The sequence below is a fragment of the Cololabis saira genome, chromosome 16, assembly GCF_033807715.1.
Source record: "Cololabis saira isolate AMF1-May2022 chromosome 16, fColSai1.1, whole genome shotgun sequence".
Lineage (NCBI taxonomy): Eukaryota > Metazoa > Chordata > Actinopteri > Beloniformes > Belonidae > Cololabis > Cololabis saira.
The window spans coordinates 22,805,355-22,825,518 of record NC_084602.1 but is presented as its reverse complement, the minus strand read 5'-3'; the positions used below and the strand labels follow the sequence as shown (position 1 = coordinate 22,825,518).

At 39.6% G+C, this 20,164-nt stretch overlaps 1 protein-coding gene across 1 annotated transcript; it reads right to left on the bottom strand.

Moving 5' to 3' along the window:
- Window positions 1–2,360: 2,360 nt before the first annotated feature.
- Window positions 2,361–13,883, bottom strand: hspa4l (heat shock protein 4 like). The gene is made up of 20 exons (XM_061744364.1): window positions 13,768–13,883; window positions 13,512–13,678; window positions 11,814–11,871; window positions 11,551–11,691; window positions 11,223–11,345; window positions 11,037–11,136; window positions 10,813–10,946; window positions 10,488–10,732; window positions 10,333–10,409; window positions 10,083–10,234; window positions 9,872–9,978; window positions 8,467–8,600; window positions 8,085–8,281; window positions 7,668–7,742; window positions 7,231–7,374; window positions 6,540–6,665; window positions 6,343–6,450; window positions 6,120–6,239; window positions 3,867–4,028; window positions 2,361–3,772 (listed from the first exon to the last, which is right to left on the bottom strand). The coding sequence occupies exons 2-20, from the start codon at window positions 13,616–13,618 to the stop codon at window positions 3,584–3,586; spliced, it is 2,499 nt and encodes an 832-aa protein (XP_061600348.1). The 5' UTR covers window positions 13,619–13,678; window positions 13,768–13,883; the 3' UTR covers window positions 2,361–3,583.
- Between the last annotated feature and the right edge of the window lie 6,281 nt (window positions 13,884–20,164).

Below are 20,164 nucleotides of genomic sequence, written 5' to 3'. Positions count from 1 at the left end.
TGTAACGCGGAACCATAAATCGGCTTATACTTTTAAGATGTACATTTGGTCCTGTGTTGTAGGCATGGATGTATTATAAAACGGTTGTAGGAGCCGGTCCAAAGAGGAGACGGGTCGGGATATCTGTTGGTTACATGCTTACACCGTGCAGTACTCGAGTTGTAAAAATAAATCAGGGGGGATGGTGGATTTTATCATATGGGGACAGATAATTTGTGATGATTACAAATAATATAATATATTACAAATAATAGCACTGACCAAAACACCTGCAGGAATACTGCAGGAATGACATTGCAGCAGTTAAATGCAGCCTTCTGTAAACTTTAAATTATCCACTGGGCTTACATCTAATACATCAAAACACAACAATAAAAAACAGTTTTCTGAATTTATCAATATGACTCTGTCCTTCACAGGATAAGTAAAATGGATCACTGTAAAAACTCAAAATCTTAACAAGAATATTTGTCTTATTTCTAGTTAAAATGTCTCATTTTAGTAAAAAAAATCTCATTACACTTAAAACAAGACTCATCACTGGAAAAAACAACAATTTTCACCTGTTTCAAGTAGATTTTCACTTGAAATAAGTAGAAAAATCTGCCAGTGGAAAAATATTTTTTTGCTTGAAATAAGAAGATAAATATTGTCCCATTGGCAGATTTTCCTACTTATTTCAAGTGAAAATTTACCTGAAACAGGTGAAAATTGTCACATTTTTCTGGTTTTATATTTCTGGTGATGACTCTAAATGTTGAAATAGCAGTAAAACCACATTCATTGATGAAATGACATAAGGGATGGAAAGGGGGGATCATTTTGACCATTTTTATTTCAGGGGGGGATGCCATCCCCCCTCATCCCCCCTCAACTCAACTACTGCTTACACCCACGTGTTTTGTTATGAAAAGAGCTTGGCACAACCTTTAGTTTAATATGTTGATTTATAAGACACACACCCTGCACATGCAATAGTTACAGAAGTTGTGATTCGAGCACAGCTGCCTCGCTTTCAATGTCAAACTGTAGAAAATTACAAAGAAAGGAGTCAAATGAGGTGTAAAGAGAGGCAGAATAGGTGTTTTTTCTTTCAGGATGTTGTCCCCAGAGACAAAGGAGAGAGAATGAGGAGAGCCATGTGGCTGAGACCAGCCTGTGTCCCATCAAAGGGAAAGCAAAGTCTAAACCCCGCCCCATCTTTCTGAAACAATTATTGTATCTCATGCAAATGTGTATGATGCTGTAAAATCTATGTGCACTGATCATTTTTCATCCACTTCTGGGAGGCGCACACAATCAGAACTGGTCTTCGTAACCCTACATGGTTGGTTTGAAACTCCAAATAAATCTCATTAAATGAGAGAAATTGTTTGTCCTCTTTGAAGAATTGTATTGCAGACTACGGTATTTTGCCCCTTCTCCAGATAGATGAACATGCTCTGAGGGTTTCAGCAGTTTCCTGGAAGTTTGTTGAGATCTGTGGAGCATAGAGGCTGAATGCTGCTTCTCCACGTTTGGTTCTGCTTCTGGAAACACAGAGCAGACCTGAACCAGACGACCTGAGAGGTCTGAGATCTAGAGATGTGATCCACTTAGTTCTGGTGAGCTCTCTAAACCTCTCTTCGGAGGACTGGGTCACAGGACTGATGCTTGGTCCACGCTTTTCTGCAGTCCATGGTGCTAACAAGTGAGAAATACCAAGACAGAAATTAATTTAAAGTTTTCAAAAAGCTCTGATGTGTTTTTGTGGAGGACATCCCAACAGCCAGACTTGCATCAGTAATGCAGACTCTGTACTGGTCTGTTGTGTTGAATAGGGAGGGAAGTAGGCTGATAGAAGCAGGTAGAGGCCCCGTGGCACGCCCAGGGCAAGCTGCAGAGATGATATTCCTCTGCTTGCCTGGGAATGGCTCGGTATTCCCCCAGAGCAGCTGGAGGATGTGGCTGGGGAGAGGACAGCCTGAGCCTCTCTGCTCGAGCTGCGGCCCCACAACCCAACCTTGGCTAGGTGGAAATTGATGGATGCATGGACAAAATTAAATCAAAATGTTAATATTGCAACAATATTTGGTTCTAAAATCATTACATGACCCTGTCCGGCTAGTGAGCCATCACCTGGCGGGACTGACTCCACGGAGGAGCAGGTGGCCTCTTTCCTCTTGTCCAGGGGGATAAAGATGAACCGTGACACCGTGGAAGCGTGCCATCTGCTCCCGAGAAGAGGCAATAATGACAAGCCAGCAATTCTTGTGCGATTTAGGAATCAGAAGTTTAGTCTGCGCTGCTAAAACAGGGCAGGATGCTAAAAGGGTCAGACATGTTCATGAACGAACACCTGACCAAGAAGGACGCTGACATTGCGAGGAAGGCCCGGTTCCTGAGGAAGCAGAAGAAGATCCAGTCTACGTGGACCACGAACTGTAAGGTCTTCATTAAGCTGAAGGGAACACGGGAGGAGGGGAAGGTTCTGGTTGTTCAGGACATCACTGAGCTGGACAAATACGATCGAACTCTTTGATGAACATCTGAATCACAGGGGAGGTCACGCACAACTCACTGACTTGATCATGGTCATGAATACATAAATACATACTTTCACGAAAAGCAAATAATATATTTGATGATTACAAAAGGACACATTTAATATCAAAGTCTTATGTTGAAGTATCAAGATACTTGGCAAGATATTAACCCCCAGATATAACTTGTGCATTTGCTTGGTTTGTATAATAGTTTAGTTTGGACAATGTGTAAATGTCAAATAAATTAGGACTAATACATTTTGAAAAAGTAGGTCACCCTTGTTCAAAATTAAAAGGGGATTGGTTGCATAAAACACACTTCATTATCTTAATAAAATAATTTAAAAAAAAAGTTAAATAATTTGAGACTTGAAACTTTTTGTCTTACAGACGTATATTTTTCCATCTTAACAACCATACAGGGCAAAATTCAAGAAAAAAAAAATTACTTAGGGAAATTTGGTGTTTCAAGCATTTTGATGGTAACACTTGGAATGTATTTTTTATGTACATATCTATTCTGCCTCCTTTTATTTACGAATTTATTTAGTAAAATAATATATACAATTTCTAAACAGACATATCTTAAAACTCAAGTCGCAAAAAAAATTATTTATAAAATTTTTGGATTACTGGAAATGAACTAACAGTTATGCAATTGCTACTTTTGCTCTTCGTTTTGGACTTCTTAGGACATTTTCTTATGGGATTACTCATGGTACTCAACGTACAAGGGACACATGAAATGCAAAAATAAAGTGTACCTCTCTAGCTTTACATCAGAATCAAAACTGAATCTTGTGCAGCATTACTTAACTTCTTAAACATATAAAACTTTTGAGAGGGTCAAGCACAGCACTGCCACACATTAGGATGTAATGGTGAAAACAAAAGCCTCAAAAAAAAAAAAAAAAAGGTAAAGTCCACAGAGAAAAGACAAAAACAGATCCCCTAAAGTGGCTGGTGAGTACTGAGAAACAATCTCAAGTATACATATTTCTACTTTCTAAATAGTGTATGATGGTTATCCTAGTGATGGTTGAGGAGTTTGCTTGAACTCAGTCCACCTCCATCTCTTTCGTGCCAGGTTTTGTCTGCTGATTTCCCTTTGCATCTGCCTTCCCTTCTGCTCCTTGCTTTGCTGCCGGCCCATTATGAGCGCCAGTGTTTTGATCGTTCACTTCAGGCGCCTCCTCCACTGTAGGCTTTGGCCTGTTGACAATTGGATAACAAACATCCTCCACTTCCTGTGATGGAAGCAAGTTGGCAAAGAAAAATGAGCATATTTAAAACCTTAATAGAGAAGGGTGAGAATTATATGTGAAACAGTTGTTCACTGACCTGGATTTTGGCGATGATGTCGGCTACTTTAACCACAGGATCTTGTGTTACTGTGAGTTTGCTCTGTGCGTTCATCATGTTGTTCATCCAGCCCATGCTTTCATTTACACATTTCTCCACCGTACTCATCTCTTCTGCACTTAAATGCACTAAGCGCTCATCCTAGGGAAAAAATAGATAAATGAATAAATCATTAACATGTCTTGGTTTCTTACTGACACATATCACTACCATGTATCATTGTTTTCTTTCAAGGGGAACATATTGTGAAAAATTTCAATTTTTTTTTGTTGCCCTTTTAAGGCTCGAGTATGAACGTTTGTAATCTGGGGTGGCTCACGGACAATAAACATTTCTTTTATTAAACCACTCAGTCTGTGTTGAATATGCTGCCCCATTCAAGGAAAGTGGGAAAAACGTAGCCCTTTGGATTTTGGTCCTGTTTTTAAGTCACACCTGCACTTTAATCTAATAACCAGCAGAATGTCCATCTCAGGACATCTTTGACTCCATGGAGCCAAACCATTCAGAAAATCCACCATATTGTTGTCCTTGTGAACAGCAGTTAACAGAATTATCATGCCCAAAACCGGAAGGCATTGGAAGTGCTCAGTTGATGGGCTGTGCAGGCCAGCACAAAATGTCGCGTTTCCTGTCGTCAACAGACAACCAAAGAGCCCTGTGGATTAATTTAATTTTGAATTGGAGTACTTCAGAAACCTGGGGCAATACAGAGCTCGACTGGCAACTAAACTCATTATAAAAGAGCGCTCCAAGACCAACTGTTCATGACTAAATCTACAGATGATGAAAATATTAGCATTTTTTTAAATATTTAACTTAATGTGGCGAATTCCTTTAGCTTATTAGCACACAGCAGATGTTGGTTTTGTAAAGTTAACAGTCTTGTTTGCCTCTCGTCGGCATTAACGCTGTTAAGTCGAGTATCTTATCACACGTTAATAAAGAGAGACTAAACCGAGAGACCGAGCCATAAACAGTGAATGTGAGCTGATCATGTTTTTTGGTGCATGCTTGTATGTCCTCAGGGTTCCTAGATAATAGTTTTGGTTATTGTTTTTGCTTTACAGTCTGTGCCACTCTCTCCCACAGTGTGTGCGTGCGTGCGTGCGTGCGTGCGTGCGTGCGTGCGTGCGTGCGTGCGTGCGTGCGTGCGTGCGTGCGTGCGTGCGTGCGTGCGTGCGTGCGTGCGTGCGTGCGTGCGTGCGTATCTGGAGGATTGCCTGAGTCTGTTTTCTGCCAAGCAGTCAAAATTGCAACTGCAGTCTGTACCACAGATTGACTGCCAATCCTACCCCCATTTCACTTCACCCAATTAGACTATTTTGCGCAGATCCATCATGCAAAATTCAGATAAACGAAAAAGATTTGACCCAACATAAGCAATTCTAATGATTCAGTTGGTCATGATTATCCCGCTTCGAGCCCCTTGTTTAGCCAGCTCCTGCATCAAACCCAGCAGAGTTTTGGGGGGCTGAATTGCACCTGTTTTTCTGACTCTGAGTCAAAGCTTTCTTTACATTCAGCTGTCAAAAAAATAAATTTTAATTTAATTCAAATCACTACCTAAGAACTGGTTCCGACTAAGACGCAAGCTCTGAAACAGCACTGGAACTACTTTGATGGAGAGAAAAAAAAGCCCATAAATTGCCCCATGATTAGAACTGGCAAGGCGTGGGCCAGTCACCAGTATCATGGTGTGTTGAGATTAGAAAAAGTCAGTTCTAAAACCACACAAAAAATTAAATCATTATACCATTTCCACTGTACATATTCATTGTGACTCATTAAAGTAATGCAAGGATTGCTTTAGGTCGTGTGCAACACAAAGGATCCCAGTCCCTCCCCACCTGGTGGTGCAAACTGGATCGGTTTGCTCATGATAGCCGAGGGAACGGAGTCACAAGCAGTTCTGCTCCCGTTCAAGAAAACAGTGAGCAATACGAGAAGTATTTAATATTGCAAATACTTGCAAACACCTGGATGGACACAGCTTGGAGGGGGAAGGCCATCCAACTTTCAATATGTATTTTAAAAATGTGACACTTTGAAAGTATAGTCATATCTACGTGAGCACTAGTCACTGTTCTTTTCCAAATTTAAGGTAACGCCGTCTTAAAATGCATGCGTGTGTGCACTGGTGAAATAAATACAGCAATCATGTTGACGCGGATTACATTTCTACTTAACATATTAGCTGCTTGAATAACTCTTGGGTTTGACGGAGTTTACCTTCTGTCTGTAGGAATCTACACATTTCATGTAGAGTTGCAATTTCTTCCCCAGCTGTTCAAAAGCTCTTGGTCTGTCTTCATTCTCCCTGTGCCGCTCCTGAATAGGCTGACCCAGCCTCTGGAAAATGACATTTATCATAGTCATGACTCTTTGAAATCTGAAGGTTTCCAATAGTTTGAAAAACTGCCAAAAGAAAAGTTCTTGTAAATAAATGACAAACTTTGAGGGCTTCCAGCTTCTCTTCATAGACTTGCTTTGGCTGGTCCTCTCCGTCTTCGTACAGCCAGTTCTCTGTGTCCTCCAACATCAGCGTCAGCCGGTTACTGTCCTGTTAAAAACAACCCCACTTAGTGTCCTAGTATCTTTCCACAACTAAATCACGGCTGTTGTGTAGCTATTTGAAAATTTTGAAGTTACCTCCTCATTGGTGTACTTTTGATAAATTCCACAGAGTTTTTCCCGCAGATCATAAACGTACTCCTCCACAGCATTTTTGGCATCATTCGCCTCTTTCACCAGTTTGTCCTGACTAATCATCTGACGCTGTCAGGAAAAAGAGTACATTTAGTGGTTTCATTATACCTGTACCAAAACCCTTGTTAAACAACTCACAGGGTTATAATATTAAGTAGATTATTTCCAGTAATATTTCCCAAATGAAAGACCTTTAATTTATTTATGGTTAGCAGAGAAGTTGGTCGTGTTAAATCTAACTGGTAAGTGTCATGGATTGATTTTTAAACTTTTGCATAATGACACAAAGCAAACCTTTAATTCTTTATCAGAATCGCAACGTTTAAAAAGGAAAGTGAGATGGAAGCAGACACAAAATGAGGGCGATCATTAACCATTAAAGACTGTCGGGACCATCCATGACAGGGCTGGAAGATAAACAACATCCATGCATATTCATACTCATACATGCATTTAAAATCACTACTTAAGTGATAATGTGCAACTGGCACAATAATAAAAAGCAAACTTCATATAAAAAGGTCTGCGGACAAAACTGACACTTGAAAGCTCAGTAAGGCTCAGACTAACTGAAGGCATTTCAAAAGGCACTTCACACAACTCAGCTTTTTCAAAAGCCAGCAGCAGCACCCACCTCATACTCCACAAAGTTAGTAAGGACCTCACTGTCGAGGTGTCGAATGTTGTTGGCCACGATGGGAAGATCAATACTTTTCACCTTGACTTTGGGTTTACTTCCTCCTGCTGCTTGGTCCTGCTTTTCCCCAGCTGCTCCCTCCTGCTATTAGAAAAGAGATGACACAAAACTCAGGCCTTTCGGCTCCATGAAGCAGCACAAATCTCTTCTTTTTTTTCCAAACCAGTTAATCTAATGTTATGCAAATTCAGCATTCAATTCAAAACATCTGAAATTAGCAGTTCAGAGTCTGCACATTTTTAACACAATAGACTTTTTTGTACCATTTACTTTATGCCATCAACATCTGTATAAGTATCAACACTTTAATGTGCATACAGGAAAACACATGATATTTGTAGTTTATGTCATCCCTAATAGGAACCCTAACTAACCTTAGTGCTGGGATTGTTGTCTTCATTCTGCTGGTCCGCCTGGCTTTGACCTTCCAGATCCACCTGCATTCTGGTCTAAGACACAAAAAGACTCAACTATTTAATACCAAGTAGATTACACACAGAAGATTCAAAGTTCCACACTTCAAACCCTTAAACCAAATGAAAGATGTAAAGAATATTTGTAAAGTCTGTTACCAATTCACAGTCTGTGGAAACATGTTTCAGTCTCATCTTAAAATGCATCATATTTTTGGTCAAAACAGGTCATTATGCCATTATGTTTCAACATTTTGAGAAACATCTGCTCCCGGTTTTCACCAAACCTATCCAACACGTGATGTGTGTATTCAGCAGACCCACTCGCTGATTGTGACATCACAAAAGGAAGCTCAATGATGGCACTCATCCTCTTACCTGTTCCTCTGCTTTGCCTTCATTCTGCACCATCGGCTCCGAGTCAATTTGCATGTCCTCCCCTTCTCCTTTCTGCTTTTCTATCAGAGACGCGCTGGAAACGCTGAAGATGCCGTGAACATTGACGCGCACTTTGACTTTGACTTTTGAACTGTCTCCATCTGGCTGGGGGACCACATTTTGAATTGAAAAGCACCCTGGAGACATATGGGGGGGAAAAAAAGGCAAAGTGTGACGCTACAGCTATGACTTGAGTTCAACATGTTCTTCTGACAGACCAGTGGATGATCCACTATAAATCTATATATGGATCTTAAACCCGCTGCAGATTATCTTGTCAATGTAAAAGTGAGCGCCAAAAGGCATAAATTGGTAACATTACCTATCCTTTGGTCAGGGTAGGGAAGCTCTTGAGGGCAACTGTAGAAAGCTTCAAGCTCAAAAGGTTCCTTCTTGTGGAAGGTGATCACTTTGGAAAAAGGGGCGCTGTGATTCTTACTAAATACCTCACACTCTCTGTGGCAAAAAAAAGCACAACAAAGGAGAGAGAGGGTTTGGAAAATCAGTAAAGTAAAAAAAATGTAATTTACTTTGACTTTTATACACAGTATGAAAGTATTCATGGTTTCTTATCAACTTCATTTTTAAGGCCTGCACACACACACACACACACACACACACACACACACACACACACACACACACACACACACACACACACACACACACACACACACACACACACACACACACACACACACACACACACACACACACACACACACACACACACACACACACACACACACACACACACACACACACACACACACACACACACACACACAGGATTGTCATTAGTTTAAGATTATGTAAAAAGTCATTGTAATGACGAGTTGGTCCAGAAACATGAAAGGCTCAGCCTTTAAACAGTAAAGATGAGCAGAAGATCTTCAGTTTGTAAACATACAGATGTACAATTATTTGTGTCCTCATCTAGAGACAGTGTTGTCTTTGCTGGTCTTTGAGCCTCCTCGGCCCAGACATAACACAGCAAAAACTTTCATCTTTATTGGATCATTTCAGGTTTTTTTGTGTTGTTTTGTTTGGAAGAAATAGGCTCTGTTTCCTCCAGAGAAAACAGTGATCGGCACTTCTATTATGGCAGCATGAATGCAAAACAGTACACTTAGTTTCAAAACAACATCTTTCAAGAGACGTCCAAACAAGACGATGGAAAACCTCCCTCTGCAAACTTTATAAAAGGACAGCACAGAACAGGGCAATGGACAAGCCTGTAGCAATGGCAATCCTATACTGTTGGTATTACTAAAAAAAAAAAACTGAAAACTGAATTTCAACTTCATATTTACTGACAATGATGAACATTTCTGGCCAAGCATGGTGCAAGGACCATTTCACGGTGACACTCCTTAGTTTCACCTTAATTACACAATTAGGTATCCTCAATCCCAGAAGGACTTTTAAATGTCATGAGAAGGAATGATAGCATTACATGTTGTAAACGTGTTGATGTCCCAACAAATGTGTTGTTTTGCAGGCATGAAATGCATGAATAGAAGTATCTTCACAAGTTAAATTAAGTTGATGAGACAAAAAGAAATATCTCAGGTCCATGCTGTCTGCAGTAAAACAACAGTGAAACTAAATATATGAATCACACCTTCCATACCTTCCTAACCTTTTCTGATCTGGGTGATTTTACTACACGTTATTCTTCTGCATTTAATTTAACTGTTAAATATCATTAACTAAGATGTCTTTACCCCAGTCCGTCGTCCGTTGGAGACTTCCAGCGGAGAGTGATGGGAAAGGGAACCACGTCTGTGATGGAGAATTCTCGAACTTTAAATGCTGGAGACAAAATTGCGCACTGTACGCAAACACAGCATACAAATAAACACACATTTGACACTTTTATGTCAGGAACATGAGGTTAAAAAAAATAAAGATAACTTAGTAGAAGTAGAATCCTACCTGAAGCGCACAGCCTCTCGCTACAGCTTCATCTGCGTTAAGTGTGGTGCTGATATCTTTGCCGAAAAACTTTACAATTCTCTCTTTGATCGCCGGGATTCTCGTGGCTCCTCCAACGATCTCCACGGCATAGATCTCATCCCGACTTAACTCTGGCAGAAAGAGAAAATCAAATGACTAGATTTTAGCATCTGACATAATTAGATTTTATTTTAAAATAATTTATCGCAGTAAAACTTGGAGCACATACTTGATTGTTCAAGGGCAGCCTTCAATGGCATCTCTACTTTTACTAGATATTGAGCACACAAGTCTTCAAACTGTGCCCTGGGGATTACAAATATGACTCATTTATCACTGATAGATTTCCACAGTAAACTTTATTTATCAAGAAAGAAACTGTACCTGTTGATCCTGCTAGAAACATCAATGTCATTCATGAAGCACTCTATGTTCAGAGGCAGGTCGGAGGAGTTGGCACTCATGAGCTTCTTCATCTTCTCGCACTCCTGGTGCAACCGCAGCAAAGCCCTCGGGTTCTCCTTCACACTGAACTTATATTTGGTCTTAAACTCTTCACAGAAGTAATCTACAAGTGCCTCATCGAGATAACGGCCTCCAAGATTATTGTCAAACGCTGTGGCCAGGACCTGACAGAGCAGACGGATGACAGAGTTTAGCATCTGTAACACAGTTGCGAGTGTGGTTTGAGAAAAGTGACTGTGCTTACCTTGAGTTTGCCTTTATTGAAAGCGGTGACGGAGACCTGGAATGAAGAGTGTCCCATGTCCACAAATACCACATTTCTTGGCTTTTCCTCGGGGGTCGGAAGATCTTGTTTGTAGATCCCATAAGCCAAAGCGACTATTCAAAAAAGAGGCATTTAGTGGCATCTTTTCTGTTTCTTGCCATGTATCTGATCTGGCATTTTTAAATGTATGCAAGGACACTGACCTGCAGTGGTGTCATTAATTAACCGCAAACAGTTCAGCCCTGCAATTTGAGAGGCATCAAACACGGATCGTCTTTCAGCATCTGTGAAAAAGCTTGGGACCTGTAAAACCACAGACGGTGAGTACAGTTGGTTCGTCAAAACCCCGTGTTGCATTGTCTTTACAGTCTTTGTTTTCTGTCACTCACAGAGATGACGCAGTCCACCACCGGCTTCTTCAAGGCGCTCTCTGATGTCTCCTTCAGCTTGGTCAACAGCATCCCCGAGATCTGCTCAACGGTGAAGACTTTATCCTCGTCCAAATAACGCACCTGTAAAAGACAAATTAAAAAACAATGAGATGAGGGAACAATAAGATAAAGGCCTGTACATCAGACCCAATGGATTATGGCCAGCAGTGTAGTCAATTAAAAGAGCAAAGGTGTGCAATATCAGCATAAAACAGCCGGGATCAAAGAGAGAAGAAAACAGAATGCAGCAAATAATAACATCCTGGAAGTTTTTCAGGTGATTTACCTTAATACCAGCGTTTCCATTGGGTAGTTTATGTAAACTGTAAGGAAGTTTGGGCTGTTCTGCCTGGACAAATGTGTCATCAAATGCTCTGCCATGGAACCTTTTAAACCCATGAACCGTGTTTTTGAAATTTGTTACCATCTAGAAAGAGATAAGAAAAGAAAGAAAGACATTTAGTTTGGGTTTGAACGATAGATGTTACTTTGGAAAACATAGGTTGTGAATTCCCAAAACTGAAAACAGAATCTAGAAGATGTTTTTACCTGACTCTTAGCGGCATTTCCAATAATGCGATTTTTGGAGGCCAACGCCACACAAGCCCTATATGTAGACAAACACATTAGCCAATTAGGTAAGCTATGAGAGAAATAATTATGTTAGAGAGCAAAGCACAAAAAAAACTGAATTTCAACTTCATATTTACTGACAATGATGAACATTTCTGGCCAAGCATGGTGCAAGGACCATTTCACGGTGACACTCCTTAGTTTCACCTTGCCACAGAAATATTCCCTCCTCGTTCTCTTGTGCAGCTGCACATACCTGTTTGCAGGATACTGCAGCAGAGTCACAGCTTTTAGAGACAGAAAATCAATCTATAAAGTAAAATATTAAAATTGTATTTTTAATGAATGAAACATTTGTATAATTATAACGGGACTGGATTATATTTCTGGGCTGGGTCCTTCTTGATCTTAATTGTGTACTGTAGCCAGTACTCGAGTTGTAAAAAAAAAAATCAGGGGGGGATGGTGTATTTTATCATATGGGGACAATAATTTGTGCTGATTACAAATAATATAATATATTACAAATAATAGCACTGACCAAAACACCTGCAGAAATACTGCAGGAATGACATAGCAGCAGCAGTTAAATGCATTCTTCTGTAAGCTTTAAATATCCACTGGGCTTACATCAAATACATCAAAACACAAAAATAAAAAACAGTTTTCTCAACTTATCAATATGACTCTGTCCTTCACAGGATAAGTAAAATGGATCACTGCAAAAACTCAAAATCTTAACAAGAATATTTGTCTTATTTCTTGTTAAAATGTCTCATTTTAGTAAAAAAAATCTCATTACACTTAAAACAAGACTCATCACTGGAAAAAATAACAATTTTCACCTGTTTCAAGTAGATTTTCACTTGAAATAAGTAGAAAAATCTGCCAGTGGAACAAGATTTTTTTTGCTTGTAAAAAGATAAATCTTGTCCCACTGGCAGATTTTCCTACTTATTTCAAGTGAAAATTTACCTAGAACAGGTGAAAATTGTCACATTTTTCTGGTGTTATTTTTCTGCTGATGACTCTAAATGTTGAAATAGCAGTAAAACCACATTCATTGATGAAATGACATAAGGGATGGAAAGGAGGGATGGCAGTTTTACAGGGGGGATGATTTTGACCGTTTTTATTTCAGGGGGGATGCCATCCCCCCTCAACTCGAGTACTGACTGTAGCTGTTTTGCAGACCACAGTATTCTCAGTCTAGCTATTCAATGTTTAAATTAATCTTATAATAGCACTATCGTGCCACATAAAAGTATTAGAGAAAAAAATTTATTTAAATTGCTTGACTCAGCTAAGTCTGCCGCACACTGCGAAGCTCAGGGGTGTTTCTGGCGACTGTTCATGAGAAGTGGGGTATTAAAAAGCAGCACCACCGGCGGTGTGGGTGAAGGTGTAGAAACCAACAAGAGGCCCCATCACTAGACACACATCACTGCCGCCTGGGTACCAGGCTGATTTATGGTTCGGCGTTACACCAGCGCAAAGCCTACGCCGTAGTGTACGCGGAAACGTCGCGCGTCGCCGCGTACCCTACGGCGTAGGCTCTACGTCGATTTAACGCGGAACCATAAATCAGCCTTTTAGCCGGCGCGCCTGCGGTCGCAAATATTGCGTAACAACCTGCACATCACCGGGAAGATGACTGTCCATATTCATACTTACGGTGTGCATCTGTCACTGTATTCATTGGCAACGGTTTCAATGCCACCGCTCCTGGCAACGGCGATGTAACAGTTTTGGAAACCCACATCAATACCAACCACTGACATTATGAGCGCTCTTAAATGCACCTCTCCTAAGTTTATCCTGCGCAACGACAGCGCTTAAACCTGTAAAAGAAAAAATATATATATACACAATGGCCGTCAGGAGGCAACACAAAGCGCGTATTCAGTTCCTGAAAATAGATGGTACTGACTGAATTACTAGCTGTTATGTAAGTCAAGCTGTTTATAGCAAACTCATTCAGCGTAATCCCACAGCGACGGCGTCCACAGCGGAGTCTCCGACCTGTAGGCGGGCAGTCGAGCTCCATCACCAGGCTGGATCATAGACATAAAAACGTAGACGCCCCATGGAGCTGCTGCGATACGTCAACGTCGCCGCCCTATTGGATGTGGCAAGACTGCGCTGTAAACTAATACAAGTAAAGGGACTTATGCTGCGTTCCATTTACCTCGGAAGTCGGAACTGGGAACTGGGAATGACGTCACAGCCGAGTTATCAGCGTTCCAGTTACAAAGTAGGAAAACAAGTTTGTAGTTCGCATATACCACATGAAAAATGTAAATTACACTATAGCAGCATATATATGCCGAACAATACTTGTATACGACTGATTTAATGTGACCAAAACTAGAATGAAGTGCTACGAATTTTTACAGAGCTCTCTACTGTTTACAACCGGGACAGCCATCTTGGAATGTGAACTCGGGGGTGGTGAAGACTCTCCCACTTTCCCAGTGGGAAATCCCACTTCGAGGGGCGTTCCAGTTGAAAATTCCGACTAGGAACTGGGAAATCCCCACTTCCGAGGACAAATGGAACGCAGCATTATTTTCATAAAGCGCCTTTCTACAAAGAAATTTACGTTTAACGTCTCATTTATTCATTCACACACGCACTAATATACTTGGGAAACAGTTAGGAACCGAATATAATATATTTAATTTTTTCAGATGGTAAAAATAAGAATTTTATTGATCCCACATAGGAGTAATTCATGTTATATCAGCTATAGAGAACAAGGTAGGTAGTGCCGAAAAACAATATATATCCCCCCTCACAAAAATAATAAAAATAGAGAAACATATTTTCTCATCAACAAAACAAATTTTAATTTAACATATTTCAACCATTTTTCAGACAATAAAAAAAACATTTGAACTATTTTTCAGACAATAAAATAACTGAAAAAAAATCTATGTTATATGTTATTTTGTTATTTGAAAAATTTGTTTCTGCTGATATAACATGAATTACTCCTATGTGGGATCAATAAAGTTCTTATTTTTGCCATCTGAGAAAATTAAATATATTATATTTGGTGCCTAACTGTTTCCCAAGTATATTAGTGCGTGTGTGAATGAATAAATGAGACGTAAAACGTAAATGTCTTTGTAGAAAGGCGCTTTATGAAAATAAGTCAATTTACTTGTATTACAGCGCAGTCTTGCCACATCCAATATGGCGGCGACGTTGACGTATCGCAGCAGCGGGCAAGAACACTCGATGCGGCGTCTACGTTTATATGTCTATGGGCTGGATGGCCTTTTAAGCCCCGCCTCCCGGCGGCTCCCATTGGCTGGCTCTCATCCACGCCTGCACCTGATTGGTCCAGAGAACAATCGGTAACAGAAACATCTAGAACCCGAAGGGGGACTGTTGGTGTACGTCACTTTATGGAAGAGCAGAGACCTGAATTCAACCTATGAGCTTCGGTTTGTTCCCCCAGACCTCACGTGCTTCATGATGGACGTGTGAACAACTGTAGTATTTATAGACAGCCTATAGATATCCGAGTAATATATGGAACAGCTCGTACAAGGAATTGTTTCAAAGCTACAAAAATCAGAATCAGAATCAGTTAGTTAGAATCAGACAAGATAACAAACATCCCCAGGTTTTTCCCTGGTCAACATTGGGATTATTTTGACCGAAAAGGTCTGGGCTTGAAGCATAAAGCTTATCTTGCCCACCTTTTAACATAATAGAATATACAAAAGGAACAAAGGAAGTATCATGAGGTTACACAAAATAATAATAATAATAATAATAATAATAATAATAATAATAATAATAATAATAATAATAATAATAATAATAATAATAATAATAATAATAATAATAATAATAATAAAATAATAATAATAATAATAATAATAATAGCTGTAATAACTGTTATAATACAAATAATAATGATAATAATAATGATAGATCTGAAAACAGAAAGTGAAAAGATGCTAAAGAAACTGACAAAACCAATTTAGGTTGTCATTTCATCTCATGCATGTGTACATTCTTCTTTGTTTGCTTATTACATCACAACATTTCCTACCATACTTATGCCGATGACACACAACTCTATATTTCAGTGTCACCACGTGACTACAGTCCCCTGATCTCATTGTGTAACTGTATTCACCAAATCAATGAGTGGATGTGCCAGAATTTTCTCCAGCTAAATGCAGAAAAGACAGAGGTGATAATTTTTGGCCTTAAAAATGAAAGGGAAAAGATCAGTGCTCACCTTGGCTCCATGTCATTGACAGCTACAAATCAAGCCAGAAATCTTGGTGTAATTATTGACTCAGACCTGAAATTCAACAGCCATATAAAGTGTATCACTAAATCTGCCTATTACCACCTGAAAAATGTTGCTAGAATTAAGGGGATTCTGTCTAAACAAGACATGGAAAAACTTATTCATGCATTCATTTTCAGTAGGTTGGATTATTGCGATGGCATCTTTACAGGCCTTAACAAGAAATCTATCAGGCAGCTGCAGCTGATCCAGAACGCTGCTGCCAGAGTCCTTACAAACACCAGGAAATTGGATCATATTACACTGGTCATGAAATCACTACACTTGCTTCCAGTGAGTCAAAAGATAGAGTTTAAAATCTTACTGCTGGTCTACAAAGCACTGAATGGTCTTGGACCAAAATACATGCTTGATCTGTTAGTTCCTATGAAGCTCCCAGACAGACAGAGGTTCATCTGGATCTGGTTTGTTGTGTGGCCCAAGAACAAGAACCAAGCAAGGTGAGGCAGTTCAGTTATTCTGCTCCTCACCGGTGGAACAAACTTCCTGTAGACCTGAGGTCTGATCCAACTGTCAGCTCCTTTAAATCAGGGTTAAAAACATTACTGTTTACTCAAGCGTACTCCTAAATTAAATACTTACCCGCTGTATTCTACTGCCCTTATTTTTAACAGCTTGTGCTTTTATTATTTTACTTCTTTTCTTATCATCTTATTCTTAATTTTTTTCAGTCTTATTTGTTATTTACTGTCTAATTATGTCTTGCCGCTTTTAATGTCAATGTAAAGCACTTTGAATTACCTTGTGTTGAATTGTGCTATATAGATACATTTGCCTTGCCTTGCCTTGCCTTATTGTGCTTCTATATATGTGTACATTACCTTTGCTTTGAATAATATCTTGTATGCTTTTATTGAGTTTGCTAATTTAAGGTCGTTGTCTAATGAGTTCCACAGTTTTACTCCTAAAACGGATATGCACCTGCCCTTTGTATTTGTTCTTACTGCTGTTGTTTTAAACATTGCTCAGAATAAGAATCAGAAATAAGTTTATTGCCAAGTAGTTTATCACACACCAGCAATTTGTTGTGGTTATTTGTGCAATACAAAAGAACAAATAATATTACAAGAAAAAATGTACAACATGTTGGTTTTAAAGTGCCGGAATAATGAGTCTGTACAAAGGTGACCCAGGATGTGCGTTAATGTGACGTATAAGGTCAGAAGTGGGGAGACATCTGTCAAGAATAACAATGAAGAGTTGGGTTGAAATAAAATTATAGATATGCAAATAAATATAAAAATAGCAAAAGAAATTACACAAAGTTAAAAAGGAAGACATAAAATTATAAATAATGTCAATCAGAAATCAGAAATTAAACATAAAATTAATCAGCATTTTTATTATAGTTAGATGTCTTTTCTGTCGCTGAACAAGTTCAGCTCTCGTGTGTAAAGAAAAAGAAAAGAAGAACAACAGCGAAAATACTTTGAAATACAATAAAATACTCTAAAATACAATGAAAATGTGCATGTGAGTGCTCTTGTGTGGCTTCGAGGGGGATGGGTGCAGGTGTTTTGCTGTTGGGAGGGAGCGTCAGGAGGTGTCTGTGTGTGTGTCTGAAGGGTGGTGAGGTGTGTGAGGTGGGCAGCAGGGGGGGGGGCGGGGGGGGCTCTAACGGCTGGGGTCCGTGGTGATGGATCTGGCCCTCGACGTGACCCGGCCTGCATATATGGTCTGGGGGGGGGGCAGCCCACAATCCCCACAAAGCCCACCATGCGTGCCACTTGTTTCCTCTCCAGTGCCGTGCAACTGCCATACCATACCGTCACAATGAAGCAGAGGATGCTTTCGATATGTTCAGATGCATTTGCATGTATATGTAAGTATTTTCCATCCATCCATTATCTATTTCACTTTATTCCTATTAAGGGTAATGGGTATCTTTTGAAGCCTATCCCAGCTCGGTTCAGACAAAAGGTAGCTTATATCCTGACATGCCACCAATTCATTGCAGAAATGTTCTTTTTTTTGGCTGTTTTTTTTCTTTCATCATTATCCCTTTGTTTTTTGTTTGCTGTTTTCTTATTGCTTCTACTATTTTGTGATTTAAGATTAAGAGATAAGGCCAACATCTGCTTTCAAACCAACATCCCTCAGACAACTGTTCTCTTGCCTAAACCCCTGAGCTTGTCTAAGCTGCGTATCCAAAAATCTGCCTAATACTGCATTATAAAATGCGCATCACAAGCTATAGGCTTTGGGCTGAAATATTAGTACCTTGAGTCATGAATCCTACTTTTTAATATTAACAACAGCAAGTAGATGCAGAGTAGATCTGAGTATCCACTGTGTGACAGTGGTGGGATTATGTCTCTCTACATTTCTCAGTTTTTAACAGCATGAAAGTAAGTGCTGCCTAAAAGCTTTTAATGCAGGAAATAATCCATGTGGTCACTAATTTATCATCTTGCCTCCATGTGTAAGTCTTGGAACTTCATGAACTGCATCTGTATGTGCATTCAGTTGTTAATGTGTATTACTGTAAGTGCAAATACTTTTAAAAAGAAAAAGAAACACTTGGTTACAACATTTTGTAACCATCTGGTTGGGCTCAACAAAACACACATAAAACCCAGATTTCAAATCTTCACAGACTGTACTTATCTGACTTAATTTCATTTATTTTATTTTGGTTTCTTTTGTTTTTCAATTTAAGCTAATTCTAATTTATGTTTTCAATTAACCAGCAGGTTGGAACTGGTTTATTTTTGGTGAACATTTATAATTTTTATTTTAGGAATTATGTTTTTAAAATCTTTGGCTCTGGCATTTTAAAGAAACTTGAAATATCAAGGTATATTTTCATAGTAAAAACAAAATGCTAAACCTGGGTCCTGCTAAACAATATAACATTCTCAATATAATATTCTCCACAGTTATTTCTTTACAATATACCGAGGGGGCGGGATCAGAGGAGTTGGTCTGGAGCATAGACGTATATACATATGTAATATGTAATACATATATAAAAAACATATATACATATATATGTATATATGTATATGGTCTGGAGGTTAGGTGTCATCCGGCGAGGGAGGGGGCACAAAACAGACCCACAAGGTGACAAATAACATACGTTCACTATAGAAACCTAACATTTTCAGTTTGATGTGTTAGTATGTGGGGTCAATATCTTTATTGTTTCACAACGCGGATGGGAGCTATGAACGTCACAACAAAGTTACAACTTAAGGCTGGTGGTTCCGCGTTACACCAACGCAGGCCTACGCCGTAGGCTCTGCGTCGATTTAACGCAGAACCATAATTCAGGCTTTACGCATAATTATCATCGTGCGTCTTGTTCGATTTCAACTTGAAGCTTGTGGCCCTGTCCCAATACTACCACTACCCCTAGTTTTCAGCACTACCCCTAAATTTTGCGCGTTCCCGTGAGGGTAGTGGTGTCCCAAATCCTCTTTTCACCTAGGGGTAGTGAAGAAAACTAGTGTAGTGGCGATGAATCTGTCCCTACGGATCGAGGGATTTCCAATGCTCACTAGTTGATCTAGGGCCAGAAAAATTTCCCAGATTGCTTTTCGTCGTCATTTGCGGACTGAATCAAATAAAAAAAACATGGCGGACATTTCTTATTTTTTAGTGAATAAAATCAATATTTTGAGTTAGTTTCTGCATAAAAATGCGTTTTGATTACATTTTTAGCGAGAAATATATATTTTACTTTCATAATATTCACTCAGTGAATGTACATAATCACTCGTTTGCCCGTTGTTGCGAAGATCACGCCAGAATAAAGACTGATTTATGGTTCCGCGTTACACCAACGCAGAGCCTACGGCGTAGGTTACGTAACCTACGCCGTAGGTTACGCGGCGATGCGCGCCGTACGTCGTACCATACGTCGTAGGCTCTGCGTCGATTTAACACGGACCCATAAATCAGCTCCGGAGCCGGCAGGCAGAAATCTCGAAATTTTCGGAGCAAAGTCCTTAACAGGCGTAGCTAAAACTGTTAGATTTCATCTATTAAA